Source organism: Spea bombifrons, chromosome 4 (genome assembly GCF_027358695.1).
Source record: "Spea bombifrons isolate aSpeBom1 chromosome 4, aSpeBom1.2.pri, whole genome shotgun sequence".
NCBI classification, from domain to species: domain Eukaryota; kingdom Metazoa; phylum Chordata; class Amphibia; order Anura; family Pelobatidae; genus Spea; species Spea bombifrons.
The window spans coordinates 100,011,540-100,038,317 of NC_071090.1; the positions used below are offsets into that span (position 1 = coordinate 100,011,540).

Below are 26,778 nucleotides of genomic sequence, written 5' to 3' on the forward strand. Positions count from 1 at the left end.
TCCTTCCCATGCAGAGTTTAGAGAACCGCCCAGGAGGTTCAGCAATTCAAAAACACTTGGCATCTGAGGGGCAGGTCTGGAAACTTTCCACATTTGTGTTTTGTTTCTCATTAAATTTGCCTTCAGGAATTGAACTTTTTTTTTTTAATTCAAAGTTTGTACCAGATTTCAAAATTACGTTATTTATTACGCCTCCCGCCCACCCGCCGTGTGCTAAAACACTAATCAAATTAACTACAATGCTGTGCTGTGCTATAAACACAACTGAAATGGTTAAAATTGTGTAGTGATGTCATTAATGGAAGCAAATACAATATGCTACCTTTGCTTATAATCTTTTCGTAGAGATAGATCTTTTATATTCACAGTATTATTAATGCAGTTTATATAAGTTTATATAAAAGTCAAGTAAAAGGCAACTTTGAGATCAGAGTAATTAGAAAAATTAGAGTGTTCACGAACTGACCTTGGATGCAGAAGTTAGACTAATAAGACAGATTTCTATGGGTTTTGCCTCCATATTTACAGCTTCTAAACAGTTTTAGAATGATTGGATTGTGTGAAAATCGAGTTAATTTTTCTGGCATGAAGTTTTTCTTACGCGACTGAAAGGAAGGGATTAGCTTTCACCTTCCCGAAATCCATATTTTCTTATTTATATATTTAATACGCGGAAGACGCTGCTAACCCTGTTAGTCTGAAGACAGATTAGATTATACCATGTTATAATATATGTGTGTAATTCAATCCTATGGTCTAGGTTTCTCTGTCTGTATGTAATGATTTTAGGAGTAATTAAAGCATGTATATGTAGCCATGTACTTACTTTGCCTCGCTTTTATGCGTGATAAGAGCTGGATGTGTGATACTTGCCAACCATCCCGTTTTTTGTGGGATAGCCACAATCTTCAGATATTGCAATATATTGTTCTACTCGATACTATGTTATTCATGAAAGGACTGGTCTTCAGCAGAAACCCATTCTCTGTTTACCGTTATAATTACTTAATGTGAAAAAACATCTTACGGTCTGGCTAGTTATTGGTATTTGGTTACTTTAGGACTACTAGGTCCTAGCAACAGTTTTGCAAACCCCAGGTCATGTTTCAGTCAGGGCCGGCCCTACCATGGAGCACAGTGAGGCAATTGCTTCAGGCGGCACTTTTGAAGAGGCCGCCCCAAGCCCTTTTTTTTTTTTTATAGCGGAGGAGAGAGAGGGCGCCGAATGGTTTTCCCACCCAGCGCTCCTCTCTCTCTCCTCTGCGAGCCCTCTAGCTCGGTCTCCGTGCCGGCTTGTAATGCTCAGCGCCGGAAGATGACGTCATTTCTGTCGCTCATCATTACAAGCCCGCACCGAGACCGAGCAGGGAGACTCGCCGCAGGACTGCTGAAAGGTAAGTACAAAGGGGGGGGTAAGGGTAGATAATAGGGAGGGAGAGGAAGGGTAGATAATAGGGAGGGAGAGGAAGGGTAGATAATGAGGGGGTGGGAGAGGAAGGGTAGATAATACGGAGGGAGAGGAAGGGTAGATAATAGGGAGGGAGAGGAAGGGTAGATAATGGGGGGGCAGGAGAGGAAGGGTAGATAATGGGGGGGGACACTTTAAACTTCACCCCAGGCATAATGCCTTGGGCCGGCCCTGGTTTCAGTGACAGAAATGCAACGGTGGTATTTTTTCATTACTGACCAATTGCAGAAAATAAGATCATCAGATGAAATGTAACAATTATGGACTAATAGGAACCTCACAGATTAATTCAATATTTTTTGCATTCCAGCTACACATACAAGTTATTCATGGAACATGGAGTCACTTCCCCATAAGGAAGCGCGTGGAAAAGCCTTGCACCAGCCCTGCATAAGCATTCTCCTTGGTAATACATTACACTCCTATCACGTGATACCCCACGAAAGCTATAGAACACCAAATACTAAGGCGCATCGGGTATTATGGTTCATCCTATCCTTGATGCAGCATCACATCGTTGGGACAGATGCAAGATACATTGGCGCTGCCCCTTAAGGCAGCCCGGTAGGAAATGTTACAAAATCACAACATTGGCAAAAGAGATGAGGCTCCCAGAGGTGTGTTCATTCATCAAACTAGAGGTTTGTAGGTGAATTAAATGCCTCAAGTCAAAAACTTCTCAGTGAACTGGGGAAAAACCTCAAAGAAACATTGGGACGGTGAATTCAATGAGATGAGATGTTTCACAAGCCTGCAAACTCCCAGTGTCTTGTATGAGCCCCATAGTAAAGTCACGGCTCCATGGTCCAGCTGCAGCCTCCGGTGCTGGAGTCATTCGGGGAGCTGGAGGCTGATCCAAGCATCCTCTCACTACAGCGCTCTCTATCGCGCATGTTCGATACAGCATCACTTTCTATCTGCTAGAGCTTACAGGCATCCGTTAGTTTGCCATGTTCTCAGTATCTCTCTAATTAACATGCATTTTTCATGGCACTGCGCTATATTACTCTGAAAAGCCAATATATCTGAAGCAATCATGTAATGGAGATAGGACCACTCTGTCTATGTGTAACTGCATTACCGTGGCGTGTAACAAATTGGTCCATTATGGGCATTCATAGAAATATTTCCAGGGAAGGGATGGGCGGTTTCAAAGAAGAAAAAAAAGTTATACAATATAAAAAATATTTGCTGCATTTGTATTGATTGCACAGCTATGTATTATTTGAGGGTAAATATATATATATATATATACACACACACATATGTATATATACACACACACACACACGGGTAAAAGTTCATATAAATAAAAATATAAATATGTGAAATTAAAAATTAATAAACCTACATAAACTAAGAAAGAGAACATGGAAAAGGCACCCATTGTCAAAGGGTTAAGGAGAGGCAGCTCACTTAGTGCCTCATAGTGCCGAATATGCATTGCTGTCGCACACCAAGCTGCGTCAGTACCCTCCATACCACACCCCACTCACACACCCTCGCCCCAATAACCCATCTCTAAAGTCATTTCATTTCTTTTTATTATAGAACAAAATACATTACAGAATCTGAACAAATGAGGCACAATCATTTTCGGAATGTTAATGATATAAGAAACATATAAGTTAAACATTTAAGTTATGCTTAAAATATATATTTTTTAAATTATATATTAAACTATATTAAAATAATTTGTGCAGTATTAAAGCTGTCTGTTTAAAACTGATTCATTGAATCGTCTTTTTTTTTTTTTTGGAGGAGAAGTCATTTAATGGATTAGTAAATCTCGTCTGTATCTAGCCATCAAGCTGAGTTTGCCCAGCAGCAGGAGGATATAAATATATCTTCCACATAAAAGTTCTTTTCTTGGCTCCATTTAATCAGGTCCATTTGTGTCCAACTAAACCGCACGCTTGGAATATCAATATTATTACAGGAGAAGATCTGCAACCTTGAAACAAGGAGAAACAATTAAAGGCAAACTAGCCACGTGAGGTTGCTGTACATGTTGCTGCTCTATACAGCGCTGTATACAATAATGTAGGCCAACATTGACAGAAAAATGGTTTTATTTCATTTTCTTCCAATAAATTAACTTTATCTGCAAACCTGGAGGCGGCCATTGTTGTCAGTCATGTGATATTTTGGGTGACTTTCCCTGCTCAGACACCGCACTGAGCCGATTCTTTATGGTATGAGAGCGAGCTCATACAAATAGCTGATCCGCATCATTATGCAAAAACTAGAAGTCTCTTTAATCTATAGGCATACCTGGGAAACCTCTAGACTCGTCTCCCTTCAAGCCTGTCCTGATAATCTGCAGTCACATTACTTTACATTACATACAAACCCAGCACTGCCTGAGCCTGTCCTGATAATCTGCAGTCACATCCCCTTACATTACATACAAACCCAGCGCTGTCTGAGCCTGTCCTGATAATCTGCAGTCACATCCCCTTACATTACATACAAACCCAGCGCTGTCTGAGCCTGTCCTGATAATCTGCAGTCACATCCCCTTACATTACATACAAACCCAACACTGTCTGAGCCTGTCCTGATAATCTGCAGTCACATCCCCTTACATTACATACAAACCCAGCACTGTCTGAGCCTGTCCTGATAATCTGCAGTCACATCCCCTTACATTACATACAAACCCAGCACTGTCTGAGCCTGTCCTGATAATCTGCAGTCACATCCCTTACATTACATACAAACCCAGCACTGCCTGAGCCTGTCCTGATAATCTGCACTCACATCACTTTACATTACATACAAACCCAGCGCTGTCTGAGCCTGTCCTGATAATCTGCAGTCACATCCCCTTACATTACATACAAACCCAGCGCTGTCTGAGCCTGTCCTGATAATCTGCAGTCACATCCCCTTACATTACATACAAACCCAGCACTGCCTGAGCCTGTCCTGATAATCTGCACTCACATCACCTTACATTACATACAAACCCAGCACTGTCTGAGCCTGTCCTGATAATCTGCAGTCACATCTCCTTACATTAGATACAAACCCAGCTCTTAGACGTATTAAATCTGCATATGTATTAAAATTGTTGCTACCCTATAAATGAGCATCACTGCATGATGCGAAGTCGAACGTATACTTCGGCAGCCAATCAGCTCATTCCAGTCCCAAACGGGTTAAAACTGGCAAGCAGCGGCAGAGATATGAGGGTGTATATCATCATGTAACACACAGGGTTTCCTGTCCCGGCTGACAAGGGCCTGCACCCAAGCTATTGATGCAATGCAGATAAAATGCAGATAAAGCTGCAGTGTGGCATGGCTCCAGACACACACCCTGCACTATATCCAGTATTATTCAAGGTCTAGTAAATATTACATGACACTGCGCAGATATGATTAACCTTTAACCAATGTGCGGCTGGCCTGAATATCCCATTATCATGACATACACAGATAAAGTATCTCCGGCTTACATGACTTTCTCTGTATGAAGCAAAAAAATACTTTGCTGGACAGCCTAATGGTTAAAGGGTTGACTGATATGAAATATTTTTTTTCACTCCATAAGAATTTTAAAATACTGCAGCCTTCTCTGCAATGCAAGGTTATTTCCAATGCTCCAGGAGATGGCGCTAGTGAGTCAGGGATCCTACACCGTGTGATCCGCAGGTCTGATCTCGTATCCATCCAATGTCGGTTGTATCATTATCATGTTATCTGATAAAGTCAACAATTCCGCTGTAATCTACATTTGCTCCTCTGGCACTCAAGAACTGAAATATATATACTTACTTACAAAACGATATTAATAACCGAAAAGTGAGGCTGCGGGAGAAAAGAAATACATTGAGGAATATATGTCATAAAATGAACAGTTAAGCCATCAATAAATACAGTCTGATTAAATTATTATTATTGTTATTTATTGTTTTATATAGCGCCATCAAATTCCGTAGCGCTGTACGAGTAGACATGTTATATACTACTTGTTATGTACTAACAATTTCACTTACAGAAACAACAGGTGAGGAGGTCCCTGCCCAATGAGTCGACCCACAGTATGTACAGGTGAGGTTACTTTTAATATTGAGCAAGGAGTATATACTGCGGAAGGTCTGATAATAGAACTGAGACTTATTCCACAGAATAATATGTTTTACACGCTCTAGAAGATGAGATTTTGGTAGGAGCAGGCACTAAGCTTCACTCAGAATCTGTTTTTTTTTATAGCTTTGCAAGTAGGTGGCCAAGTCACCGAATGAGGCTCCCTATTCATTCACGCTTCATTCATAGACCTTGTGGACTAAAGATGGACTCATTGAATATACATGGCTTTATTATGGTGAATGCTGTGACCCATGGAGGAGGCCCCATCACACTTTGATAAGGACGCCATGTAATTCACAGGCTGCGTCACAGTGCGACTTCCATGTGATCAATTGTATTGTTTGGTAGACTTAATTGATTTTGGAGTTAATCAGTGACAGTCCTAGACCAAACAGCACCACGGGCAAGAATTATCTTTGTCATGTCTCCCTCCTCATTATTTTTCCATTTTTAAATTGTTTTATATTATTTTTTTAATTAAAAAATCTTTTCATGTTTTTTTTTTTTTAATCTAAACATTATTGTAACTTTTAGGGCAGTAGAACCCTGTGATACACTCACACCCAGCAAACATTGTAAGAGTCATCTGGGGAGGAAAGAGGGGTCTGGGTCTCAATAGTGTGATCTGCCTATAGCAAAGCTGTCATGCCACTTCCCGGTGCTGAGACCATGCCTAGGTCATGCCACTTCCCGGTGCTGAGACCATGCCTCGGTTACAGAGCCCAACCTTTCCATTCACTAGCCACCAAAACCAACTCTGGTATTTAGCGACCACTCTTAGTCTGTGACAGATGCTCTTTAGGTTAATGAGAGCCTGCCTAGAGCAACTGTAGGGTTAATAATCAGTATACCGGTCTTGCTGTATCACCTTGAGGCCACGAGGTGGAGGTCTTTGTCTATTTAACCCTTAAGTTCTTCACCCTCCAGGAGCAGTGCTGGTTTCCAGGATCTGCACACATGAGCTCATATGGATCAATTAGATGCTGTCATAGTGAAAGATCTGGCTGTGCTAATGAAAGGGCCACCTGTGCGCATGTTAATAAGATTCTGAAAGCCGGTGCTGTTGGCCAAGCCTCACATTGACAGTCTAGCGCTTTCACTTGACACAAGGCCAAAAATGGCATGTGGATGAGAGCTTGGATTTAAAGCAATGTTTTTAGTAAAATAATATTGTGAGAGCTTATCCAATATTTGTTATTACAGGGCAGGTCTGAGAACATCTGGTCTTCCTTCTTGAACCTGTCCTTTCTCCGCTATAGTCATGAAGTTCTCATGCCCTGTTTTACCACAACAGGAAGCGTCTTTGCGCACGCACGCCATGGCACACACTATGGATAAGAACCAAGCTACAGATTTAATAGATCCTACTGCCACAGCTGGGGACCTTCATTGTTGGGACTTAAATGGTGTCTTCAAGCTTCCATGGGACCTGTAGAATGGATAAGCTGCTTATAGCCCCCTTTGGTTCATTCAAACACTCTGTCTAACTGGTGGCACAGTTGGGTGCTGTTGGGTTAATTGTTGAACCCACCTGGAAAAGGAGAAATGTTGGAAGGAACATGTCACCTCCCTACACTGTGTGTGTTCCTTTAGTGTCCTTTAGATACACCTGATCACATCTTATATCATAGGTGGATCGTTAGGCCCTTGATTTTGGTATTTTAACGAATAATACGAGTTTTGGGTGCGAATGGGGTTAAGTTAATGGAGTCCACATCTTCACCTCTTTGGGATGATGGGATATTTTACATTCTTACATTTTACGAGCTATAGAACAGCTAAAGCAGGGTGTTCTGCAATAGAACCTCGTGCTGACTCACCTGACAGGCAACACAATTAATACATCTACAGAAAGCCGTGTGAATCCATTTGAAAGAGCTATGGATCTATTTGCCTCTTACCCCACTCAGCATTAGCTCGCGAAGGGCGGTGGTGATATATTATCGCAATAAACGCGGCCGTGGCACTGAATAGGAATAGAAAACACTGAAACACAGGAGTTTTATCCGTTTTTTCTCCTGTCTCCTTGAGTTTAACCTTGCCGGGATGTGTCATGATCTATGGTGAGAAGCTTTGCTGTGCATGCAGAGTAGGTTCTGGAGAGGGGGTATTACAGGGGAACGCCGACCGTTTCATTATTACGGGTATCGGATTTAAAATGAATCTTTAAAAAAAACATTGTGGCATTTTCTCTTTTTTTTTTAAAACCGTTCTAGTGTTTGCATTAAATAATGTATTTAGACAGCTGCTCACCCAGCCGGACACGCTGATTAATGAAAGCCTATGGAGGAACGGACTTCATTAGCATTGCCGTAAAGTATCAGCTCAGTGTGGTGTTTGAGCCGGGAAACTGAAACAAACTATCACATGGCTGACAACAATGAGCAAATTGAGATAAAACCAGGTATTTGGCATAGCTAACTTACATTTCTTTATAGAGCACTAGGTTTTAAGCTCAAGGAGAAAAAATATTTTTCCATGGGACTTTCCCTTTAAATCCCATAGGCAGGACTGGCCAACAACTAGCGGCCAGGTGGTCACACTCACACCCCCTAAAATCGTACTGCTGGCACCATTTTTGCCATCGCATTATTCATCGATCTCCATAGATAAGTCTCCGCTCTTAAACAAATTATCTGGCTACAGTTTCTCTTTGGAGAATCAATTATATGAAGCACAAAACGTTCAGGGGAATGTGGACTTTAATGAAACCAAAAGGGGGGGGGGGAATCGGCTGGAAAAAAAAGCAGGAACAAGCCAGCCCCCCAGCCCCCGACATGTCTCCAGAAAAGCAGATGCTTGTCTGTCCAGGAGGTTAACTCTTTGCTGAGCAGAAGAGATGTTTATTCTCAAATCTATCCCGCAACTCTTTGTGAAGTTAAAGGGGAGCGATCACCTTCATAGCTTTTAGGAGAACTAAATTCTATACTATTAATTGGTATAATCGTCAATCTGTTTCTCCTTACACCACTGTGGCTATAGGATACACCCTCAAATTAAAAGTTGTTTTCTGTTCTTATTTTGATAAATAGGCATAATTGCATATGAATATTTAGTGTACAGAACTACAAAATATAAAGTTTGTGAATGTTTTGGGAAAAAAAACATACTGTACACAGGGAAAAAAAATACTGTTATACGAACCTAATAATAATGTATGATTATTTATATAGCGCCATCACATTCCACAGCGCTGTACAATTGGATATCCATAGTGACCAGAGAGCTATCAGGCACTACTGGAGAATGAGGACTCAGGACCAACACATTCATTCCTACATTTTGATTAAATGGGCTTCTAGTTTAATGGGTCTAAATAAGCAGTTTAATGACTCAAGTGGCCGAAAAGGAATTTGTTTGATTTGTTGGCACTCTAAACCAAATGCGAGATCCTACAGAAGCCCATCTATAGAGTGTGCTAGAATACAACACTCATTCTTCATTCACACGCAGCATGGGGGGGAAATCTAATCTAAAAGGCAGAGAAATGAAATAGAATGGAGCATTTAAATACCGCTTTGCCTTTTACATTGGTGTATCTTTTAAGGCCTATTGCGTCATCCTAATCGAGTTCCCGAGAATCTAGTTGCTTCTGCACGTTGGTGTCATTTTCAAGGAAATCATAAGGTTTCCAGGGATGGTGCGGGGCCGGCACTGCAGAGAGCGGAGTCCGTCCCGGCTTCTCCGTCTACCACGCCTAGCAGATTGAACTAGAAAGGAAACATAAAATACTCAATCACTTTACAGAGTTCAATACCACGACGCTGCGCAAGAGAAAGAAGGTTTGGGCATTGTTCATATAAAGCAACTTATTTTTATTTCTAGGCCCCCAAGACATCTTGTGCTTCCCCTCATCTTGAGAAGAATGTGGCTGGTGATCCAAAGCGGGAGTGGATCCCCAATCTTCGTCTTCTTGGGCTATACTCCCCACTTGGGGACACGCAGCCCCTTTCCTTGCCTCCTAGGCCAAAACCTAAGGGAGGGCCGGATATTCTAGGGACTAATGAAGACTTGGGAGGGAGTTGTGGCCAAAATCCCTTCCCCCAAGGACCCGACTGACTCCACTTTGGCGATTCCAGTTAAATATCAAACGCCATATCAGAAGCATTTATAGTGAGACCTTCTAGAATATTCATGGAGGTGGTTGTAAAATGGGTTTGCCATGTCCTTCTCTTTTTGGCAGACTCGGTATATTTCTAGAACATGACTGTTTAGGGTTTCAGCAGAAGACAAACGGAAAGGAGCTTTATGGTAATTTCGCAGAGACCGTCCATCTCTAACGCTAACCTCCTGCCCATCTTGGATTTCCATCTGCCTATGTACCCTTCACCAGTACCTGCCCAGTATCCTTCATAGCCATCCCCAGTCCATGGAAAATCAAGCAGGACATGGTGGGCATCTACCCCCTGAGCCCCGAGTGATCCAATACCACAGGGTATGGGGTCAAATGTGTATAGAAGGATATGGGAAATGTTGGAAGCAATAGGCGAGATTCACATGGTGCTATGTGATTTACCCCGGGGCAACAAAGAGGGCTAGATGGAGACGTCAGTGATGCCATAATTTTAACCATTTGTATGCTTTTTCTATATCTCTGCCTTGTTGCCTCAAAGTTGTACTCATTGCATTGGGCAGGTCAACTCAAGGAAATCTCCGGTGCTCCAGCTGGTGTGGACTATAACTCCCATGACACCCAGCCAGTCAAAACGCAAGCATCAGATTTAAGAATAATATTTGGTTATGTTTCTGTTATTTATGACATCTGTTATTTCCTTCCGTAGAATAGAGTATTGCTGAAAGCAGACAAGAAGAGAGGCGTAATGTGTGAGTAGCAGCTACCCGGTGTGCGGAGCAGAATGAGAAGGACGTAAATGAGCTTGGAACTCAGGAAAATTGTTTAATGCTTTCAGAGATGGGACATTCGTGATTTATTTGATAAAAGCATTACTCCAACCCCCAAGGGAAGGGAGGCTGGGGGGTGATCTCATTCGGTCCCAAGGGATCATAGAACATTTTTATTAAATGTAAGAGGTGAGCGGCAGGAAAAAAAAAGGAGGGACTCGGAGACCTTCCTCCCCCAGAATTCAGAGAACAAAGAGGGCCAATAAACGCAATTAGCCTTAGAATATGCAAGCACGGTGGGAATGCGGAGATATTGGTATCCCATGCCACTAACATCTTGTTACGCATGCGGAACACGGCAGCAGAGCGCAAGGCATGTATTATTTACATTTCTGCAGAGCATTTCACACATCGCTCATGAAACCCATCAATGCAGAGCATCAAGAATTTGAGTACAAATGCAGGACCCCAGGTATCCACCCATATTATTTTTGTTAATTACTTATTAAATTATTCCATTATTAATTATTAAAATGACCTTCTTCCAACCACCTTCCCAGCAGACACAGCCAAATTCCCCCTGAAATGGCTTTTGGCTGGCTGACCATGATGGGAGTTGTAGTAGTTCACTACACGACCTTGTTGCCGTCCCTTCACACATAACTCCACTTTCCCCCTGTGAAATACAGTCGGAATATGACCATAATATTTGGAGAACGCTCTGGATATAACCAGGGAGGTCTGGATAGCAGAATATCCATCTATATTGTATCTAAAATAAATATTTCCCCGTTGCAGAAACCGGTCCCAGTTGTTTGCGCTGGTTTTACCCCAGCTCTGTACCTTGGAAAGAATATCAATGAATTGCCCCCTAGCCTCTGCCCTGCGATGCGCAGGGAATATAAATGGTTATTTAATAAACCGGTCAGAGATCTTACGTATTGTAGTGATCAGCATTAACACCATTCGGAGATCAGCAAAAGCGAGAACACACACAAGCACATGCGTGGCCAAGGCCTGCTTAACCCTTGGTTTACCCCTATAGCACGTGGCTGGCCAAACCTTTCAATATGCACCAGCATGCGTATTACACAGACTGAGGAATATTCCCTTTAACGCTTACTCGTTAGCGCAGTACGGCAGAAGCCTATAAGGTGGATCGCCAATGCACATTGTCACACACTTAAAACATAGAATTTGATGGCAGGTAAGATCCATTCGGCTCGGCCGGTCTGTCAATTTTTCCTGATAGAAGCACTCTGACCTTAATCAGTCCTTGAGCTTTTCTTAGATGGAAGCCATATGCCTGCCCCATGTATGTTTAAAAGCCCTTTTGCCAGCAGGCTGTGACCAGTTACGCTTTTGTTACCCTTAGGGAGCTCCCATAAGATGCCAGATGTCCTAATAAAGAGGCAAAGGGATTTGTACAGTCAGTTGTTATAGCGTAATGTCATCTATAAGATAAAATCCTCTTTAGCAGAGAATGGTCATTAGGGGCTGGAGTCTGCGACGGGGTTTGTGGAAGCTTCTGGTTACCCCTGATTCTGGATCTCCTTAGAAAAGTATCATTTGGGGATGATAGCAAGCTCCAAGGACCACTCGTGGCAACAAATGGCATGTGAAGTGCATTTCATGCAGGTCTCGTCTGCATTTTTATCACCGGGTTGCAGTGTGCTTTGTCACAAAGACTCTAAGGATCGGTCCTACAAAGAACGTTCTCTCCTATCTCAGATCGGTGAAGACGCTGAGGGCTACTGTCAGTGGAGAGATCTCTTCACCAGGATGCAAATTAGTTTTTGTTTCCAGATAACATTAATTACAGCGGCGTCAATACTAGAATCCCATGTAACTGGTCGATGTTAGCGTGTGTGTGGGAATTCAAGTGGCCCGGTGTAGGTTTAATGGATTACACACTACGCTGGGGTTAGGAGACCACGGATGGTTCTAAAATTGAGGTGACGGGTGTTGGTCCGGTTCCGTCCTGCCCCTCGTTAGATTTCTATCACGCGCAGTGACCATTATAGAAACATTAGTAAGAGAATAGATTTCCTTTCCATGGATCGCAGAATGTCATTGGCTTTTATTGATCGCACTGCAGATTTTGGATGAGGAAAAGGGAATGTTGTCTCTCCTGTGCTTCTTCATATTTAATAGACCCCCAGGGATATCGTGCACAATGTTTTGCCAATAGAAGATAAAGACTCCTTCGAGCTCCATCGGTAGCTAAACCCATCCCTAAAATTATAACTTCTTCTCGTCTGAAGAGTTTTTACAAAACAATTTAGAATATAATCCTTCAAGTTCCAAGGTACAGTTAGCAAGAACATTCAAAGATGCTTACAAGAGCTGGGCTTACAACAGCACACCATAGTCAATGTAACATTTATTTTCTTTTTTTCTTTTTTTTCCAAGAAATTGGTGTTTGCATAAAGATATTCTTTTCCCTTGCGATTGCTGCACATCTCCTGAAATGCATCAAGGATGACATGCACTCGAATTCTGCATATTAACGCCATAATGCATGCAACTACTCTATTTACTTCCTAACGCATTATGTGCATTGCGATGTAACCTCTTAGAAGGTCCTTAAGCTAGTCCTCATTGGATCCGGAACATGGTTGTCTTGAAGGAAATCCTCGGGCCAAGTAACCTGTGTGACATGTCCAAGCAGATACTTCACCTCTGGCAAATCAGTAAGGAATGGGACTTGGATTTAAAAGACATGTGAATTCAATGTAAATCACGAAAAGGCATTTAGATCCCACGTAGGGGTATTATATGTGAAACAATCAGCCCCAAATGTATCACACCCCCCCTGAGGAACTTAATGTATTTATTGACTACGTTAGCCATATACATTTAACGTACTTCTTAGCTGCGTATGTAAAGTGCTGTCCCTGCAGTATGGGATGTATATCCTCACAGAAGGAAAACGACCCTCATACCGCAAGATAGTACTTTACATGTGAAATATATATATATATATGTATGTGTGAAATACGTGTTTTAATGTGTGAAATTACGTGTGAAATATATATATATATGTATATGTGTCCAGGAGAAAATAGCTAGTGGTCACCTAAATATGTATTAAGTAGTACATATAAAGATGTATGTCCCGATACTGAACACAAAAGGAAAGAACGTTCAGTTGTATCATAAATACACTTTCCCGCTGCTTCGGGGGTGCGCCATAATTTGTCCCAAGATAATAACGACAGAAACGTAAAATCTGAGGAGAATATTTTCGTCTCTGCTTCCTGGGTGCCCCAAATGGACGTTAGAATTATCCTAAATTATTAAGGAAAACGCAGGGTGTCCGTTCCCCGCATGCAGAGGCCGCATGGTCTTGTAGAAGGCGTCCGTCCCACGTGGCAGCTTCAACATTCTACATACCGATGAAGAGACTGACGTTAAACGATCAGCTTGTGGGGACAAAAAGGGGTTAATTATTGATTCACTTTCCTTCTGCGTATCGATCCTGCAGAACCACTGCCCACAGCAAACAGATGCGAAAGGCGGCTCTCCCACCCCACAGACCATAGCGCATTCCCCGGTGGTCCTACCCCCCCCCCCCCACTATCCTCCCCCCACTTCAGCATCTCACTGCAGACACTGCAACAGTCAGGGGTGGATGCAGAAGTATCTGCACTGATTCATTTACATGTCAGCAGCCTCCCAATCTGTCACTGTCACAGCCTGCGCGTCTTCTGCTGAAACCGCACCCTTTACATTCTCCTAAACGGCTCTTAATGCAGGGTGGGGATCTGCGCCAGAACTCATTGGAAGAGAATTTCTTCTCCCGCCGCATCCCGATGCCAAGAGGACCAAACCTCCTCGCTCTCCACAAAATGCAGATAGAGTTGCACCAGCCTCCGCTCGCTTAAGTGGTGGGTGATTTATTGTCCTGCAGGGCAGCATTGATTTCAGTTGAGGCCTGCAATCTTTATTTCCATACGTCCCCAATTCAAGGTGATTTCGGGGACCATTGGTGGAGTTGTGGAAACACGCCATATGACCAACCTCAATGATCTTGTCATTTTATCTCACCGTATGAAGTATACATTATGCAGAACCAATTCTGCCCTTACTCCAAGAAACAAACCTTGCTTGGGTTGGCCGTCCCGGATTCCTAGATAAAAAGAAAAAACGGAGACTAAATGGACCAAATGGCTTTTTCTTTTAAATAATATATTTTTATGTTTTATTGGCTGTAGAGACAAACTCTAGTAGGACCATCAATGTAGAAAGTCCAGATTTGCCCATTAAGGTGATGGATACCCGCTATCTAGGCTTATCGTACATCCATATAATAAACGATAGAATCTACATATTACATCTCTTTACTAATTGCAATTAGAAAGAAAACAAATCTCCGTAATGTACTATTCGAGGGGCGCGTCGCCTAATAATGATCCAGTGACGCAAATAATCAATTCCCCAACAAAAAAAAAAGCCTGGACAGCGCTTCTTGTATAAACAAGTTAATTGATTTCAAGGTGTCCGCATCCCTGCTGTACGTTCCGGCGGAATTAATAAATAATATTCTATATTTAATGGTTTCGATAAACATTGACCACCTAGTTCATGACTGATGATGGAGACTGCTTTTAGAAAAAAAATGAAACATTTTTAGAAAAAAAATATGCGTTTTCCGTCAGTTGTTTCATTAGGGTTTCTAGATCAGCCTTTCCAAGGTGGGCATCTATGAATCTAGATAAGAGAAGAAGACAATCCATGCAATGCGGAGCCTGGCATTAATTCATTTAGTCTATTCACGCTACTTATATGTTGCATATGGAATCTAGAGGTGTGTTGTTTGAAAATCCTAATGGCCGCGTTAACATTTCAGACACTGGATATTAAAATCAACTCATGAAGTCGAATCCTATAGCAGCTGAAGACCATGCTGAGTTCCGGATTCCCGAGAGTTTCAGGGTTTGGTTGGGAAGGAACTTGGACTCCACTAAGAGAGTCGCGGAATCCCTACGAAGCTCAGCACAAAAAATGTCTACTCAGAGAAGACTCTGCTCAGGGTTGCTTTGATTTCACAAACTCTTTCCACTTTGTGGTTTCTATACTTCCCCAATTCAAGGTGATTTTGGGAACCATTGGTGTTTACAATGAATAAAGTGGAAACCATCTGGCCAACCTCACTCTGCATCAAGAATGGCCAACCTCAATGACTTTCGGTGTAATCGTGTCACCGTATGAAGTATACATTATGCAGAACCAATTCTGCTCTTACTCCAAGAAACAAACCTTGCTTGGGTTGGCCGTCCCGGATTCCTAGATAAGTAGAAAAATGAGAGACTAAGTGGACCAAATGGCTTCTTCTTTTAAATGATGTTTATATGTTTTATTGGTCTTATCTCTCTGTAGAGAAAAACTCCAGTGGGACCATAATGTAGAAAGATCACACTGGCCATACTTTTCTTGACATACATTTCACATATAGATGCCCTGCAGAATGTGGAACGTATAAATACATCATACTGCACAGAGATCCAGAAATCCCATATACATCCAGTATACTAAACACGAGGACCAGGATGTGTATATATGAAAACACGATGAAACACGAAGAAACACGATGAAACACGATGAAACACGATGAAAGTCAAGGCTGTGACGGCGCTCCTTACTCTATGTCTTTTGGTCCAATTTCCTTTTGTCTTCTCTTAATGATATATATCAATGGTTACAAACAGTTAGGGCGAATTGCCCTGCGCGGGGATTTAATTAGATGATTGCTATACGCTGTTAATTATAACGCTGTCACTTTCTTATCCATGCTGTCTTGGGCTGTGTGCTCATACTTCATATTTTTAAACACATTTTTCCCTAATAAATCAAGCTGCTGGCTAATTAAATCACTCTCATTGTGTAATTCACTTGTGTTACAATGTTTATAAAAGATTACAATGTTTTAATATATATATATATATATATATATATATCACTCCCCCTCTATGTTAATAACCGGGTTGTGTCCAGTATATGAATTGCCTAATAATACTAGTTTTAAAGGATTTTATTCTTTCCTTTTTGTTGGTTTTTTTATATATATTTTAAGAAATGTTTTATGCTAAGCTGCTCACTCATCTATTGAAAAATCAGCCTCGGATCTAATTAAAGATTTAAACCTTCCTAGAAGTGGATAAGAACCCATTTTTACTTGCGTCTGATTTCCATTACTCAGCAAAATTCCCAGTTATCCCGCACGGATAGCAGGATTTTAGACAGCAAAGGCATTTCTAAGGTGAAACGGCATTGCTCTACTGTAGGATCTATAGGGAGTCCGCTCAGTGGCAGTAGATAGCGGGAACAGCCTTTCAGCAGAGGTGGTAAAGGCTTAAGCATGTATGGCATAGCCATAAAGCTATCCTGAATCTAAGACGATACCAAGGACTGATTAAGGTCTGAGCCTTTAAAGCTAGACTACATGGACCGAATGGATCTTATTTGCTATCAAATTCTTAGTGTGATAATTAGTTTTTATTATGGCTGCATCATTAATGAGGTTATTTCCAGTCCCAGGTTTATGTTCCAGGTGCCCCAAATCTTTAAAACAGAAATAGTCTTTGTTCAAGGGGCTCTGGCATAAAGTGAATGAGGCTTCAGGGTAAAAAGGGGTAGAAAGTGGGCAAAATTTTGCTAAAATGGGTGGAGCATGTGGAATTGTAGGTGTGGCTATCATTAAGCCCCACCCCTTGTCATCTCCTCTGGTATCCCTAAAAACACAGAGCTGTAGGAACATGCTTAGTTTTTCTGATGGAATAATGCCCCCGAAGATACCCCTTAGAAAGGGCAAGTATGGATATTCCATCTGGCTTAATGGCATTTTGCCTATACTGCTCGGCTGTATCAGTCGCTATGAAATATACACATTGCAGGGCGGGTTTTGACAAGGCCGTCTGGCAGTATGTAAAACGTATGCGCTGGAATAATTACATTAAGTGTGTCTATATAATCCTACTACTGAGAGGGTGGTAGATAGATAAGTGGAACAGCCTCCCAGCAGATGTGGTAGAGGTTAACACAGTAAAGGAATTTACACATACATGGGACAGGCATTTAGCTATTCTGAATTGGAGACGAGATCGCAGACTGTATTAAGGATTGAGTCTTTATAGCATGAAAAGAGCAGATTAGACGCGCCGACTGGGTCTTATCTGACATCCAAAATTCTCTGTAAAAGGGTTTAACGTGACCCCGGTTACAATTCACTCCGCAACCTTCCGCTGCTCAAGGACAAAACCAGCAGATGCTCGTGAATCCGTATCATATCATATATATGGCTGGGACACCCAACTAAAACCTCTAGTCCAATGTTAGGTTCAACATCCATCAAACAACTCCCATGACCCTCAGCCAAACTGCTATAGGGGGGGGGTATCAATCCTAATTGTACCAAAAATAAGAGGGGGATCTGCATATAATGCCACAAATCAGCTGTTATTCTGTGGACACGGACATAGTTTAAAGTCTTATAACCACACAAGTGCCACCACACCATAGCGTCTTGTTAATGAGCGTGTATTCGGGGCTGACGCTTTCAAAAAGCATATATTTTACAGAACGACTCTTTCACTTCCAGCGCTGAGCATAGCTCTGCATATATTTTAGCCGTCAGAGGCTCTACTGAGAAGGTGGTACATAAGTGGAACTGCCTCCCAGCAGAAGTGGCATAGGCTAATGGAGCCTAAGACGAGACCAATGACTGATTACGGTCTGATTCTTTAAAGCAGGTGGACTAGACGGGCCGATGGGCTCTTACATGCCGTTACATTCTCTGGTTCTATGTTCAGGACATTATATCGCTCCAGCTGCTCGCTGTAGATGAGATCACTACGCCTCCCATTCTAATGCAGAGTATTAATGGAGATCGACTACTGCAGAAATCCATAAGAACTCTAGCCGGCCCTACAGTTATGTGAGCAAAAGCAGAAAAAACACAGAGGGGCAGATTGAGACCCCTATGTTTTGGATGCATGAGCCCCACGAGAGCCCTGAACCCCCTGATAGCCCTGAACCCCCTGATTGCCCTGGACCCCCTGAGAGCCCTGGACCCCCCAATGAGAGGGGTGCCCAGCGCACATTAACAATGTTTGTAAACCAAAGTGTAGCAAAATAAAGTATATCTGTGTAAAAAGCAAATATTGTGAAAACACTGTAAAATAAATAAAAAAAATATTCACACTCATCTAATGGCTGCAGATCCCACAGATAGATGGCGTGAGGCAATCATATTGATGTCTGGAGGCGTAGTGCCCTACTCTATGACATTGTGTGCCGCACGGAGAGGGTGGTAGATAAATGGAGCAGCCTCCCACCAGAAGTGGTACAGCAAGGAAATGTAAAAATTTACGGGGTGGGCATATGGCTCCCGAATCTCAGATGGGACCAAGGATGGATTAAATCTTAATCTTTAGAATGATTGGCAGACGAGATGGGCCGAACGGCTGTTATCTGCTATTATATTCTGTGTTCCTATGGTGTGGGCATGGAGTTATAGAGTAGTTGTTATAGGCAGTGATAAGCAAAGTCAGGAAGCCACGTGGCCACCATGTGTCACCTTCTATTATACCAGTTAATGAAAGGCCCTGTGACACAGGCAAGCCTAGAAGGTGTAGCCGTACACGGCTGCAATTAAAGGGGGTCGCCACCTGGCCCCTGCCTATGTATATAAACCCACCTATGTGCTTATTTTAAAGGGGGCCTCCTTCAAAAAAGCATTTCAGGGCACAAGTCATATTGTTATGTTCTATACTACTTATGTTCTGTCTACCCATTCAACAGCGCTACAGAATATGATGGTGCTATAGAAAACAATAAATAATAATATTGGTGCAATTAGGAGGAATGTAATTTCCAAAATGCACAAGCCATTAGTTTTTCTGGCTGAGCATGCTGTGAGTTGCAGTCCATATGAGTTGGATTACTTTGATTGTATTTCATATTGTAATCTATGAATAGGGAAAAGCCACTGTCCCTGTCCAAGGTGCTGAATGACATCCCCTACACCCCATAACAAGTCTCCAGGATAGGGGGGTTCCTGATACAGCAAAGTACTGGGGCTTATAGCCCTTTACAGTGGGCAACGTGCAAGGGAGAAGGGCAACATAAACTAAGCAGGATCCCAATAGGATAAGGGTTAGTAGGACAGATATTGTGGGGTTGCACTTAGGGTGAAATAAAGGGCAGATGGGCATTAAGAGGGTGGCATGATATAATAAATGGATCAGTGTGAGAAGGGTAGAGCCCCATGCAGGGGTAGTTAGATGATAGAAGGGGGTTTTTCTTCTGTACACAGACCTTCTCAAGCTCCTGTTCGCTCAGTCCTTGGCAGCGAACTGAGAGGGGGGGATGGGTGGGAGCAGGACTTAGCAGAGGAGAGCTAGACCCACGTGGAGAAGAGGCAGCATCTCCTCCCACTGTGGAGCAGCGCAATCAGGCAGCAGAGAGCCGGATCCTGCCGTGTTAGCGGATCTTCCCTGACTATATAAAGGGATGGAGAGAGACGACCCTGCGCTGTGAGCCACACACACCCCAGAACGTCTTCCACCATGAGCTACTCTCTGGAAACTATAGGCAGCCCTTCTTATAGGAGGATGGCCGAGACTAGGACCAGTTATAGCCGGACCAGTAGTTCCCCATCCAGCGGGTTTCGATCCCAGAGCTGGTCCAGGAGCAGTCCTAGCACCATCACCTCCTACAAGAGGAGCAACCTTGCTGTCCCCAGAGGGTTCAGCTCCGGCGACAGCTTAGACTTCAGTCAATCGTCTGGTTTCAATGGAGACCTCAAGCATGTGCGTTCCAGCGAGAAGGAGCAGCTCCAGGGGCTCAATGACCGCTTCGTGGGCTACATTGAGAAAGTGCATTACCTGGAGCAGCAGAACAAGGAGATGGAAGCCGAGATCCAGGCCTTGAGGCAGAAGCAGAGCGGACACAGCCAGCTGGGTGAGATCTATGAGCAGGAGATGAGGGAGCTACGTTCCAATTTGGAACTTATCAGCCACGAAAAGGTTCAGATCCTGCTGGATTCTGAACACTTGGAAGAAGATCTCCAGAGGCTGAAAGACCGCTGTGAGGAAGAAAATCGGATCAGGGATGAAACTGAAGCAATCATTAGAGTTATGAAGAAGGACATAGATGACTCGTCCTTGACACGGGTGGAATTGGACAAGAAAGTACAGTCCCTGCAAGAAGAGGTGGCCTTCCTCAAGAACAACCACGATGAAGAGGTGAACGAACTGCTGGCCCAAATCCAAGCCTCTCACATCACGGTGGAGAAGAAAGACTTCCAGAAGACAGACCTGGCCTCTGCCCTGAGGGAAATCCGCTCCCAGCTAGAGGGCCACTCCAATAACAACATGATCCAGACAGAAGAAGTCTTTAAGTGCAGGTATGCCAAGCTCACAGAGGCAGCCGAGCAGAACAAGGATGCCATCAGGTCGGCCAAAGATGAGATTGCAGAATATAGGAAGCAGCTGCACAGCAAGAGTGTAGAGCTGGAGACTGTCAGGGGTACCAAGGAGTCTCTAGAGAGACAGCTAAATGACATAGAGGAGCGACACAGCCATGACCTGACCAGCTACCAGGTAAGAGACGCTTCTCATGTGTATGGGAGGGTTCTGGTGTAGAATGCTGCTCTAGAGATGGGGGAGCTGTCTGTGGTGCTGAAATGTGACCCGTCCGCATAGAATGGAAGAATGGAAGTTAGCGATTAAAATGGGTTCTTGGTAGAAGGGTTAGGAAGTCTCTAAGATGTCTTATGGTCCTTAAGTTTTGGGATAATGTACAAGCTACCTTTAGTTTTTTTTTGGGGGGGGGTTCTGAAACGGTATAGGAAATCTAGAAGAGGAGAGACACTAGGTGGGGACAGGGATGTTCTGAAAGTGTGTGGTTCCCCCAAACAGTATAATAATTCTGATTTGCTAGTTTCTTTATATTTGGATGTAAAATGAATACTTTAATTTAAAGCTTAAGTCGCTTAAGGCTTGTTACAATATCAGCCCCTTTGCACACTATCAGTAGAGGTAACTTGTATCGTTGTCTCTCTTTGCCATGTGTTTGTCCCACTTGCGTGTTTCTGGAAAGGAGCAGGTCGGGAGGGCGCACTGCGCATTTTGTGGAAGTTCTGCAGTCAGGTGGTGGAGTGCCTGTGGGTGTGGGGGGTATATTTTTCTACAGGAGGCGTGGCCGTGGCGTGGGTGGTGATCTGCTGAGTGTTCTTTAGGGGGTGTGGCGCTGTGGAGCAGTGCAGTGGGGCTTCTTGGTGGAGGGTGTGGTGCGGTGACAATGCGGGTGTTGGGTGTGATGCAGGGGGGTGTGTTGCATTTTACCCCATCACATGTGCATAATGAATCCCTTAACGGTGTTATGGGCAGGTTGTCAATCTATGGGTGTAGGAGAGTGTGTGTTGGGGTGGGTGGAGTGCTGCAGTATGATTTTGTGTGCATGGGGTACTGCAGATAACTCATAATCAAGGACACTGGAGAAAGGCAGATGCCTTCTGACTCTTTTCTGCCTGTCTCCTTCCCTTAGGAAACCATACAGCAACTGGACAATGAGCTGAGATCAACAAAGTGGGAGATGTCTCGCCATCTGAGAGAATACCAGGATTTACTCAATGTCAAGATGGCTCTGGATATCGAGATTGCTGCTTACAGGTACCAGGGCAGAGCCTGCAGAATATTAATAGCACTGCAGAGGCTGAAGCTACACTAGCACATTGGAAACTTTAACATCTAATGTGTGAGAGTCAAAGCAATGTATGACATCAGGACCACAAAACAATGATGGGCTACCCCCCAAAAAACTGATCCAATCAATAGTGCATTGGAACAAAAGAATATATGAAAACAGAAGAACCCTTCATAATAAACTAATGGAATGTTGTGGAAAAGAAAGCCACGGAATTAAAATGCTACATCTGGTGTGATGTGACCCTATAAATCATATAATAAATAAATACAACATTTGGGGTACAGCAAACATATATATATATACATACTATATAAAAAATAGTCTATTCCATAATTAAGTCAGTTATGCATAGATTGCAATATAAGCATCCTACATGTTCTCTGAAATAGTAATTGATCATTTAAATCAAAAGTGGGATAATTGCCCTATTACAGTACTGGTTGACTCATCAGGGCCCAGTAACTAAAGTGGCTGATACAGTTAGCTGTATGAAGTAGAGCAAGGTGACCCAGCTGAATATCTGAAAGCAGAAAAGGGAAAAATCCCAACAGTTAAAAAATAAAAACATTAGGGGGCAGCATAATATAACTACTGTGTTTGGAGAGAGTTTTATATAAGGATAAGTTTAAAAGGATGGGATTTAGTAGACCAAATCAGGCAACAAAGCAGTATCTATATATATATATATATATATATATACATATATATTCAATATAGTGTCTATTTAGCACCATAAATTGCACCCTGTCACAGTGTGTATATGTGTATATATATATATATATATATATATATATATATAGTGAGATATTCTATATCACATTCTATATCACATGAATACACAAATATAATCATTGCTAGACAGATGTTTTGCTATGTATTACATGATGTACACAAAATATATCTGTTTTTTTTTATTATTTGACTTCTAGATTATTAATTTATTTCCATATACTGTCATATATGATGTAATCAAAGTCTCCCAATACAGCCAGGGCTATCAGGAACAGCAAATTGTCATTTTCCTTTACTTATTTTAATTTTTCTTAAATTCTATTCTAGAATGTATAACATCAGACATGTGACCCATACTCTTTTCTTTCAATAGGAAATTATTGGAAGGTGAAGAAACCAGATTCTCCACATTTTCTGGCATCCACACAACACCCTCCGTTTCTCACAGGCAGGCTCCCATTACTATAACCTCTAGTCGGGTGCAACATTCCAGATCAGAGCCCCCAAGGGTTAAAGTGCAACACAAGTTTGTGGAGGAGATTATCGAGGAGACAAAAGTAGAAGATGAAAGGTTAGATATGGAAGCAGCACTAGCTGCAATGGCAGAGGATTTAGCATCAGGCTTTGTTGAGGAAGAGCAAGAAACTCAGAAAGAAGAAGAGGATGAGGAGCAACTAGAAGATCAAGAAATGGTGGAAGAAGAAATTGTAGCAGCTGTAGAATCTACTGTACAGGCAGCAGCACCTCAAGAGGAGGAGGAGGAGGAGGGCGGTGAAGAGGAGGAAGAGAAAGCAGAGGGAGAAGTAGAGGCAGAAGAAGAGGGGGAGAAAGAAGAGGGTGATGAGGGAGAGAAAGCAGAGGAGGAGGCAGAAGAAGAGGGTGATAAAGAGGAGGAAGAAGAAGAAGAAGTAAAAGCAGAGGAGGAGGAAGTAAAAGCAGAGGAGGAGGAAGTAAAAACAGGGGAGGAAGAGGAGGAAGAGAAAGATGAAGGTGAGGAAGGGGTAGAGGAAGCAGGAGAAGATGAAGAAACAAAAGAAGAGGCTGTAGAAGGAGGAGAGGAAGAAGTAGAGGCAGAGAGTGAGGAAGGGGAGGGAGATAAGGCAGAGGAAGCAAACGAAGCAGGAGAGGAGAAAGAGGAAGGTGATGAAGGAGAGACAGGGGAAGAAGTTGTAGAGGAAGAACAAGAGGAAGAAAAGGGAGAAGCTGAGGGAGAGGCAGAAGGGGGTGATGATGCAGCTACTGAGGATGCACAAGAAGATGAAGTAGTAGAGGAACCTATAGTGGAAACCAAGATAGTGAGAGTGAAATCTACAGTAGAGGAGAGAGTAGTTGAGGAACAAAAAGAGGAGACGGTAGCTGAGGAGACGGAAGAGGAGAAGGAAGAAGGAGGAGAGGTAGATACAGAAAAGGCAGAAGAAGCAGAAGGAGAAGCTGAAGGAGAGACAGAGGAGAGTAAAGAAAAGGAGGAAGAACAGAAGGGAGAGGCAGATGAAGAGGGAGAGAAGGAAGAAGCAGAGGAAGATGCTACCAAAGAGGAGGAACATGTGGATGACAAAGAAGAAGCAACACCTGAGGAAAAAGATTCCCCAAAGGAAAAGAGTGTGAAGGAGATCATTTCTACCTTCAAAGCAGCCTCTGTAGGATCTCAAAAAGATGAAGCTAAAGAAGCAGAGGATGAGAAAGACAGCAGCCCAAGGGAAGAGGGAAAGGAAGATACAGCAGTGAATGGAGATGTGGTGGAAGAAGAGGAGGAGAAGGAAGAGAGTGAGGACAAAGGTGTGGTTACCAATGGTCTGGACGAAAGCCCATCAGAGGACAAGGAAAGTGGCAAAAGCCAGACTGTTGTCATCACCAAGAAGATTGAGACCACAACCAGTGAAGGCGAGGATGGAACAAAGTACGTCACAAAGTCAGTTACAGTCACCCAGAAAGTAGAAGAACACGAGGAGACCGTCCAAGAGAAACTGGTGTCTACCAAGAAAGTGGAGAAAGTAACATCACATGCAGTGGTCAAGGAGGTCGCTGAAGAGAAGTGAAACAAGAGCCGCAGCAAGCAGCAGGACTGAATAAGCCATAAGATAAACTGCATGTAAAGTGTCAGCTTCTAATGGGCTTCTAGCAGAAGGGGTTCTCTCGTGGGGTGGGGGCTCCAGACACTGTACTATTACTTTCCGTGCAATACTTTGGGGGAGGGGAATGCATGCAAGCTCCAGATGTGCCCCTCCCACACAACTTTGGGAAGTCACACAACACAATTGCATGACATGTATAAGGAAGATAATGTTGGGGAGTTTCCTGAGTTGTAGTGGGTAAGGTTTATTGTGCTGCGGGCACTAGATTCCCATAGATTGTGAGCTGAATTATGCAAAGAACCAACTGAGCCAAAAACGGGGGAGGGTGTCCATGAAACAGAAGTTTTCTCGCCTTAAAAATAACAAAATAAACCTGTCCTTATGTTTACCTCACTGGTGCAATTAATAGACTGCAGGTCATGGGAGAACCTGGGTGTGTTTAAAAGCAACCTGCTGTCGATTTATGTAAAAGTGATCCTTGCTCAATAAAAAGGTCATATTGAAAATATCTGAGATTCTTTGAGTTCGTTATCTATCAAAAATATAACTGGGAAGAGACGGGCCATCTGGCACACGGGGCAAATGCCCAGCAGCTGGATATGCCCAGCCACGCACTATGAGAGCAGTAAAAACATGGCGTGTGGATGCGCATATACAGCTATCGGTCACACTTACATCATCAGGTTGCCGCTGACCTTAAGGTGCTATGGCCACCTTGTCATTGCCAGTCTGGCCCTGGTAGAGCCAATCATCCTCAACGTACCCATTTTTCCCTGAATTTGTATTTGAAAATGATCCAAAATAAATGTATGTCCCACTAGGGCCGGTATATAAATTTACATAGAATATTATTCCATAGAATAATATTAGCCCCTGCACCATGCCGGCATTAAACCTCCACAACAAAACCGTATCCCGTATCCAAACCACAGCCCCACCAGGTGCCACAGGACCTGCCTGAACCGCCTCTGAAGGGACCTGCTCCACCACAGGGACAGCCCAGATGCCACCGAAGGCCCACTATAGTGACCCCACAACCCCACCGGGGAAGAAGAACCGACCTGACTCTTACACCCATCCAACAATTCACCAAAGCTCAACAACAATTGCCCCTTGAGGAGCCCCAGTACCCCCGACAGGCAACCCAGAAAGCGGAGATAAAGTGGAGAAAAGGGGAAAAACCACGCTCACCTGAAGGCTGAACACCAGCCAAGGTGGATGCAACCGTCCATGCCTCAGTACTGGGAGACGCGGACAAACCCTGCCGCAGTAAGACAGGTGTTCCCACCTCAGCATTGGTGCGCCTGTCAGCTACCGAGCGATCCCCCTGCAAGATGGCCTCCCGAGATCCCCGTGCAGCGGGTGCCATGTTGGATGTTTGTTTAGGTGAAAGGAAAAAAACACCTTTAGGAGAAGTTGCAGCTACAAAGCTGTAGCGTAGTGCCATTTTTGGTTGCTTGCAGTGGCGAATCATTGGCAGAGAGGCACTCCTACTGAAACCAATGGAAACGATTCCTGCGCATGCATGCGGGGTCTTATTAGCTCTCCTGGAAGTCTTGTGTTATCCGGCACTGGAGCTGGCGGGCAGTAAGTATAGCGCCCGGTGGCAAGCACAAAATGTGTTTTAAGCCAAGGCCCTGGAGGGGTGAGCAAAGAGGGCAAATGCACGAGGAGGGATTCTGATAAATCCCTCAATGCGTTTACAAGAGGGGAAAACATTAAATAAGACATTCAGGTACCGTATTCATTAATGGGGGGGGGGCAGAAACAGTCTAATAGTCTAATATTAAGGAAACAGAGACACACTAGACTACAGAAGGGAGAAAAGAGACGTGTTAGAAACATTTAAATATGT

At 43.2% G+C, this 26,778-nt stretch overlaps 1 protein-coding gene across 1 annotated transcript; it reads left to right on the forward strand.

The window, feature by feature from the left end:
• Window positions 1–19,953: 19,953 nt before the first annotated feature.
• On the forward strand, window positions 19,954–25,431 carry NEFM (neurofilament medium chain). Its single transcript, XM_053462104.1, has 3 exons — window positions 19,954–21,011; window positions 21,958–22,082; window positions 23,225–25,431. Exons 1-3 carry the CDS (start codon window positions 19,977–19,979, stop codon window positions 24,885–24,887), a joined length of 2,823 nt encoding a protein of 940 aa, XP_053318079.1. The 5' UTR covers window positions 19,954–19,976; the 3' UTR covers window positions 24,888–25,431.
• Window positions 25,432–26,778: the final 1,347 nt, after the last annotated feature.